This window comes from Musa acuminata, chromosome BXJ1-3 (genome assembly GCF_036884655.1).
Source record: "Musa acuminata AAA Group cultivar baxijiao chromosome BXJ1-3, Cavendish_Baxijiao_AAA, whole genome shotgun sequence".
NCBI lineage: Eukaryota > Viridiplantae > Streptophyta > Magnoliopsida > Zingiberales > Musaceae > Musa > Musa acuminata.
Genome location: NC_088329.1, coordinates 43985078 through 43993315, shown reverse-complemented (window position 1 = coordinate 43993315; position 8238 = coordinate 43985078). Strand labels below are relative to the sequence as shown.

The following is an 8238-nucleotide window of genomic DNA, read 5'->3' as shown; positions in this document are numbered from 1 at the left end:
GTCTTCGCCGTGTTGAACAGCTGCAGTTTGAGACCTTTTGATCGACGAACTGAGAGACTTTAATTGGATAATCATAAATGTGACTCTAAATTTTAATTGGTTATTATTATTGGAGCTGAATTTTTCGTCATGACAGTGGCACTCGAATTTAATTATAGGGAATTCCGTGGAGCATCGAGCAACACAATGTTACTTCTTACAACAGCATTAAGAAACTACTTTGAGGTTTTTTAAATTATATATAATTATTATAATTAATAAAAAAATTAAAATTTTTAAGAGATAAAGATTTTTAGAAAGAAAAGTTTTCGTATAAAAAAAATTGAATAATTAGGATTTGATTCTTCTATAATATTTGATATTGACGAGAGAGCAAGATAAAATGAATACTTTTGATATTTTTAGATTTCTTTCTAAGGTATGTTCGGAGATGATACTTTTTAAGATTTTTAAAAAGGATAAAAAATATATATAATTATTTAAGATTTATGTGAGAGAATTTATAAGAAAATCTGTATTTGAGTGGCGATAACTCAAAGATTTTATAATTAATCATGTAGAACGAAGAATTTGAATGTAGATGAGATTTTTCGAACTATATTATTTATTTTCGGATATGTGTTTGATTGTTGATCTTTATTTTTTATTAAAATTCTCTTCTCTGTAATTGTATATAACTCTAACTCGTTTTTGTTGTTTCAACTAATTTTTTTTTTAAGTAACAATGCAACATGAGATTTCTGTAGTCACTCTTAGTCAATAATTTTTGTACTTGGAGGCTTTTTATTCTGGGGGAAGAACTAAAAAGGATATTAGTGAGACTAACACCCTTCATTTCACAAACAAATATAATATTTTTTGGGCAAGTGGGGTTATCAAAATGGAAACTTCCTTCTTTAACTCTTGTTTGTGTGTCAACTAATTGATGGTATTTATATGTTTGAGTTACGGAGCCGATTGTTTAAAATATTTAAAGATAAAATTACGATACATTTACCTTTGATGGCCTTTGATAGGGTCTATCACTAATTCTATTAATAAGCTAATTAATTTTTAATATGGTGACACATAAGTTACTTCATTTTTTATACTTATCATTTTGTGTGCTTGTTGTTTAAACGAATTTTTTACTATATGTTTCAACTAAATTTTATTTATAAGTAATCAGTAACCGTCGTATAAGTGGTTAGATAAGCAAGTAAATCATTGGATAAAATAACATCCACAAGCAAAAGTATTCCTCAAATAAAAAATAATATTTTTTATAAAAACTTATATTTTTAAATACTCTCGTAGAGATTGTATACAAAGACTTTTTTACCTCTATCTCCGTGGCATTGTTACTAAACCCATCGCTCTCACTTCCCTATGCCGCAAACGATACGAGTCATACCCCCTTTTCTTTATTTCCCGTAATTGATTGCGAGAGAAGCTTACGAGCAACAATAAAAGCATGTCATTCCTCTTCCTCCGATGTACTATTGACAATGAGGGTGCATGGGTTGCCCCACCCTCTCTCCTTCCTCACTTAGTGGTCAATGACATGAGAAGAGCTTATAGGTAATAGAGAATGCACGGTTGGTGGCATGGTTGGTGATGAGGGAGGCTTATAGGCACTCGTAAAAAGCACATGCACTCCCTTGCAATCGATGGTGGGGATGCCCGGATTACCCCTTATCCTTCCTTACCTATGATCAACAACGAGAGAAGCTTGTAAGTGACGATGAAGATGTACGTAACCCATGCAATCGACGATAAGGGTGTACGGGCCACCCTACTCCCTATATTTTTTTCACCCACAATTAATAGTAAGGGAAATCAATGAATCTCTATGATGAGGGATGGGGGGACAGCAAGAGACGAATATAGTTGCTGAGGTCTAGTGAGAATAAGGTCTTCACGCATGATCATGCCCATGTTGTGGGTGATGACGAGTGTTAAGGATAGAGACGCCGACGGTGATGATCAATAAAGATAGAATACTCATTAAAAAAATGTTTTATGAATTTTTTTTAAGTTTAAATACTATTTAGGAAATTCTCATCTTCAAGAATTCCCTAAAAAAAAATCATCTCTCCCCGTTGTACGGACCCTTCCGCATTACCTGAGTCGTTTCTGCGTGGGGCCTCGCACGCGCCTATCTCCAATTCCAATACGGAGGCCGGTAGCTGCGGAAAAAAGTGTGAAAAATGATAATATTGGCTAGTGGCAACTAACCTGATCCAGCGGATCACCGCACCGCTGCCCTCTCCCGCTGCCGCTCTTTAAAGCCATCGCAAAGAACTCAAACAACGGAAGCAGGCGAGGCAAGCAGAGGGTGGCGCAAACGAGCCTCCCGCCTGCCGTCGGCCCTCTCTCCTCCCTCCCGTATTTGGTTCCGCTCACTTAAACACCGACAACATATTAAAACGAGTCAAAAATACTTCTTCTTCGTTCTTGATCGCCCTCGAGAACCCTAATTTGCCCCCTTTGTGTCCCGATACGATTCACCATCCCCTTTCGCGACTCCTCAGATCTCGATCTACTCTGCTGATTCCATCGATTCTAGGGTTCCGATTCGCTCGTGTCCGATATCTAGGGTTTCTTATGCCCGCCCTTTTCGATCCTGCGACCTATCGGATTCCGGACCTTCTATGTCGAAGATCGAAGCCGAGGATGCCGTCGAGATCCGTGATGTGTGAGCGGACAACCTCGCAGCCGAGTTCGCCGTGATCCGTGACGTCGTCGATGACTTCCCCTTCGTCGCCATGGACACGGAGTTCCCCGGCGTCGCCGTCCGCCCCCTCGGAGACTTCAAGACCGTGGCCGACCACAACTACCATATCCTTCGTGCCAACGTCGACCTCCTACACCTTATCCAGCTTGGCCTTACCTTCTCCGACGCCGACGGAAATCTCCCGACCTCGTCCAACGCCGGCGCGCGCCCCATCGTGTGGCAGTTCAACTTAAGGGAGTTCGACGTCGACCGTGACGTCAGCAACCCCGACTCCATCGACCTACTCAGGAAATCGGGCATTGATTTGTCGAGGAATCGGGAGTACGGGATCGACGCCAAGCGGTTCGCGGAACTCCTCATGTCGTCCGGTGTTGTCCTCAATGATTCTATCAGCTGGGTGACCTTCCATTGTGCTTACGATTTTGGGTACCTCCTGAAGCTCCTAACTTGCAGAGGGCTTCCCGACAGCCGAGAGGGTTTCTTTGAGCTAGTCAGGACGTTTTTCCCAATAGTGTACGACATCAAGCACCTGCTGAAGTTCTCTAACAGCCTCCATGGGGGACTTAACAAGGTTGCTGAGCAGTTGGAGGTCGAGAGGGTCAGCATCTGCCATCAGGCAGGCTCGGACAGTTTGCTTACTGGTCGGGCTTTTAGGAAGTTGATGGGGAACTACTTTGATGGGTCAGTTGAGAGATATGCTGGGGTGATGTATGGTCTGGATATTGAACATGGATTAAATACTTGGTGATGATGTTAGCAGTAGGTCTTGAGAAAATAAGAAAGAAAAAAGAAACCTTGTTTGGTGAGTAAATGTTGAGTGTATGTGTTGCTTCTTCCATTTCATTTATGCTTTCTTAGATTTTCTTAACCGCTGCTGCTTTGAGTCCATAGATTACCATGCTTTGTTTTATCTGTGGTTCACTGTTATAATCAAGGAACAATGTTTTGAGTACCAGGTCCATATCAGTCCTGGTCGGACCGCTGTGTCCCTGTTAGTACCAGTGTACCTGTATTGGCACACCGATGACTCGAAGAGGAAGAAGAAAAGGAAAAGATGAGGAGAAAGGAGGAAGAAAGAAGAGGAAGTGGTGGAGGAGGAAGAAGGATGAAGAAGGGGAGGTGGTGGAGGAAGATTAAGAAAAAAAAGAAGGTGGTGGAGTAAGAAGCATGAAGAGGAAGGAGAGGAGGTGGTGGAGGATGAGGAAAGAGGAGGAAGATAAGATTGAGAAGAGGAGGAGGAAGCATATGCGTTGGTGGCGCACGATGAGTCGTTGGTATTGATGGGAAACAGTATGAGCGAGCACGAAGAGGCCTTGTGTTCCGTTGGAGGGAGCTCATGAACGCTAGCCCTTAGAGCATGAATTATTTTTTTAATGGGTCGAAGCGGACTGCCTGAAATGGGGGCGGTGGTGGTCTGCATACCGGTTCAAGCCTGGACTGGTATGCACCACCCATTTTGGTCTATGGTTATAATAATCTAACAATATGGGCTGCTGTAATCCTTTTAAGAATGTTGTATTCTTTGTTTCGATTCTGCTGTTTTCTGTTTAACTAAATATGATATTTCAGTTAATTCATTGTCAATTTGTTTGTCGTTCTTGTATTGTTGAAAGGCAAATTTCTGCAATTACTTTGATATCTCTGTTTTTTTTTCTTTGTCCATTCTTTTTATTTTTTGTTTCTGATTCTCATATTGAGTTCTCTCAAGCTTTTTGGCGGTGAATGGTTATCTATTTTCTTCATGTTTGAATGAATGAAGTCATCTTTGCCTAGTTTACCTTATCTAAGCATGTGCTTGACTTCGTCTAAGGAACTTTTGCAACTTGTGGCTATCTTTGCCTAGTTTACCTTATATTTGGAACTGGAATTATGGATAGATGGTGCTGAAGTGGCACCAATGATGAATGCATCTCATATAACTTGGTTTGCCTGGTGTTATCATCATGTTTTGATTCTTTAATATTCAATATGATCATTGAAAAGCTAATTAGTTTCTTGTGCTGTTTCTCAAAGTCTATTATGTGCAACGTTGCTGCTGATAATAGTTTGTATCTCACTATCTATGTGCCTTTTTAATAAGTGAGGAGGATCATCAATGACATTGTTGATCTGTTGGTAGATACATTGGACGATCCGGAGAACTGACTTTACAGAGTTGTTGAAGTTGGGAGGGTAATTATTTTAGTCATTGTTTACTATACATATAATCTTTTTTTTGACTTTTAGCTTCTATTCCATGACTTTGTGTTTAGAGTCGCAAATATTTTTAATTTTCTTGAAGCCGTTGAACTTAATCTTGTACTTTATTTGACTTTGTTGTTGTTCTACTGGGTAAAACGATAATAGTTTTCTTTAAATTCTTTGATGCATTTTCTCATGGTTAATTTATTATTTTTTGTTGAGAATCAAGAAAGATTTCATTTGCCAAAATGGGCTGCACTAAAAGAAACCTGGTGTAAGGTGGTTTTTCTGTACAGCTATGTATGAATAGAGTTTACCATGAGAGAAAGGTTAAGTGATAACATTGAGTTTCTTTATCGAGTCTTGCTATTGTTAATAGACGTCTTACTGCTTGTTTATCCATGCTTTAAGGCCGTCGAAGTTGCCTTTTGTCTGGCTCTGTGAGTTGTCATAGAGTTTTGTCTGCAGCGAAGAGGATATATGGACATAGGAACTGAACAGCAGCCTCTCTCATCTTTGGTTAATCTGCCAAGTGTGGTATGTTGTAATTCACTTCTAAACTGTCTCACAATTGCACCATTAACAATTGGATGTTATAGTTGCGCTTTAAACGCAACATAAATGGAGGTCTAATGACCTTTAGAAAAGGTGATCTGACAATGAACATCCCTCAAGGATGACTTAGAAGATCAAGTTAGTTTCCTGACTAGCAAACTCTAATAGGAGAGTTCATGATCTTACTAAGTGTCTGAGGCGGCCATCATGGCAATTTTTTGCATAGGTCAGTTGCTACAAGTGTAACAAGAGCTGATGATGTTCTGGACTTGTGGTAGCTGCAATGGTGGGCTTTCGGTTGCTTATTTGAACTGAAGTTAGTTTGTATTCAATAGTAACTGGTCCAAATTGTATTAATTTGTACAGTCCAGGCTAAACCAACTAAAATAACTTTTTACTCCAAAATTCTTCCTAGAACTTGTTCACACTTTCAATTGCTTGTTTTATCATAGTGGGGATGGTGGATATTTTGATTATTTAATATTGCGTAGGCCATGGATAATCATGCTTCAATTTGATATTATAACATTGCATATTATCATCACATCCTCTATGGTGAATATTTGGTACTTGGATCTTTGATATATTGAATTACCTGACTTATTGGATAATGTATAGTTTTATGTTTGCAGTGCACTTTCGGTGAATTGGACTGATGATGGTACCTACAGTCCATTTGTCACCATGAATAGCATCCACTGTTTTATGCCCTCTGTGCACTATTTATATATTGGTAGTGGGTTAGTTCCCTCGGATGATCTTTGTCGAAGTTTCTAAGGTTTATTTGTGAGGTTGCTTTTTTACTGCATTGTTGTCTTGCCATATTAAACCTTACTTGATCAAGCACAATGCTTTTGTTGGGAGGACATGAAAATTGATAATAGCTGCCACAGCTCCTTAAATTGCAGATGGTTTATTTCCTTGAATAAATCCATTTATCTAGTGCTTTTCTTATTCCTTTGGAATTTCTGATGAAGGTAAATATAATATGCCAGCTTACACTAGATAATTTTTGTGATTTGCTGATGAAATGGTGCCACATTAGTATTAGTAGGATTACCATTTTATTTCTCCTCTGTAAGCACGTTGTCAGCGGTTCATCCATTGGAGTTGAATTATTTTGCTTGCATATACTTTCTCCGATGTGATGGCACATGTCAGTTTCATGACGCGTTTAAGCAAGTCTCGACTATAGACAAACACCACGAGAAGGACACGGAGGAGCATCACATAGTCGATGGTCAGCCCAGTGATCTCGAATTCTATGACAAGGTTATTGTTCATAATGTAGCGGGCGTCGCCTCTGATGATCACATCAATGTACTCATGGTAGTCGTTAGGGACTCTATTAGCTCTCTCCCACGAGGATTTGCAGAACCTAGAACGAAGAAGACTTCGATTAGTATAAAAGATGATATTATGGGAGAAATAAGTTTGCTTGCTTAACAAAATAACCAACAGATGATAGAATCCTTTTCTCAAGTAGTATTTGCACGATAAATTCTTGTAGGAATTAACGTCAAATGTACATCTGCAAGGATTTCTAGATCGTTGCTTTGACTGGATCCAAACAATGGACACAAGGCCTTGATCAACCTAATAATCTTTGTAATCCCAAAGAGACTCACCATCATCCAACCCTTTCTTTTGGAGCAAATTGATAACCCTTCTTTTAGATCCCTTGGTAGACCCGACCACCTCAAAGGCCCCTTCCGTTGTTGCTCGAATCCGACCTGCCACCGAGTCACCCTTTGACTTGGCCAGCACGACCTCGAGCGAGCGCCATCCCTTGCTTTCAAATCCTGCTCGATGTCATAGAAAAAGTCAACGAGGTCGGGTAGATCAGCGACCGAGTCGGGGGACTCCTTGGCGGGCTTGCCTCTTGTCGAATCCCAAAGCTACACCCTGGCTATCTCGTCCAACGACGTTGTCACCCTTTTTGCACCTCCCCACAGCCCCCTCCTTCCTCATGCTTAACTCCCAAAAGAAAACTTCTGCTTCGCCTTTTCTTCGGTAGAGAGGGGGGAAAGATATCTATCGATGAGCTTTGAGGGGGGATGGATATGGTCGATGCTCACGTGGCAGCTGACATGGCTCTTGGCCCACAGCTCGTGGCTGGTAAGCTCTTTCGTGCCAACCATCGATTCCATGAACAACTATTAGATCTAATGACACGTAGTGATTGCAATTCAATGTTGGGCAGGTCACGATGACTGAGCTTGGTCTAGGCCATAGGTGCCACGTGTCATCAACAGGAGGTTCACGTGTGCCAAGCGAACTGGTTGCGACTATGACTAATTACGTGGGTTTTAGTAGACAGTGAGAATTAGTCCGAAAGCATTTAAAAAGATAATTTCGCAGTGAGAATCACATTGCAAAATTATCTTTTTAATCCTATTTTAGGATTATTATTATTTTTTGCATGTGATAGCATATAATATTTTCATCGAAACAAATATTTTATTTTTATAATTATAGAAGGTAAAATATAATTAACTGAGATGTTAAACATAATTAATTATAGAAGATAATTAAATATTTTTATTGAAACGTAAAAAAAAGATTGAGATGCTAAACATAACTAATTATAGATGATAATATGTAATTAACCCATTTTCAGAAGATAATAAAACCTTGCCATTATATGTATATACCTTCAAATCTTAAATGTATCCACATCGATAGGCAATCGTGCTTTTCTTTAAAAAAATGCCTAAAGCAAAGATGTATCGTGATACTCAGTTCCATTCACAGAACTAACGTATCTCCTACCAAAGAGTGAGTTG

At 39.6% G+C, this 8238-nt stretch overlaps 1 protein-coding gene across 1 annotated transcript; it reads left to right on the top strand.

Annotated features, from left to right (window-relative positions):
* The first annotated feature begins 2280 nt into the window (after window positions 1-2280).
* LOC135633522 (probable CCR4-associated factor 1 homolog 7) lies at window positions 2281-4319 on the top strand. The gene has a single exon (XM_065143064.1). The coding sequence runs from the start codon at window positions 2748-2750 to the stop codon at window positions 3462-3464; it is 717 nt and encodes a 238-aa protein (XP_064999136.1). The 5' UTR covers window positions 2281-2747; the 3' UTR covers window positions 3465-4319.
* The last annotated feature ends 3919 nt before the right edge of the window (window positions 4320-8238 follow it).

Coding starts and splice junctions, on each gene's coding strand:
- LOC135633522 (XM_065143064.1), top strand. CDS start 2,748: ATGGACACGGAGTTCCCCGGCGTCGCCGTCCGCCCCCTCGGAGACTTC.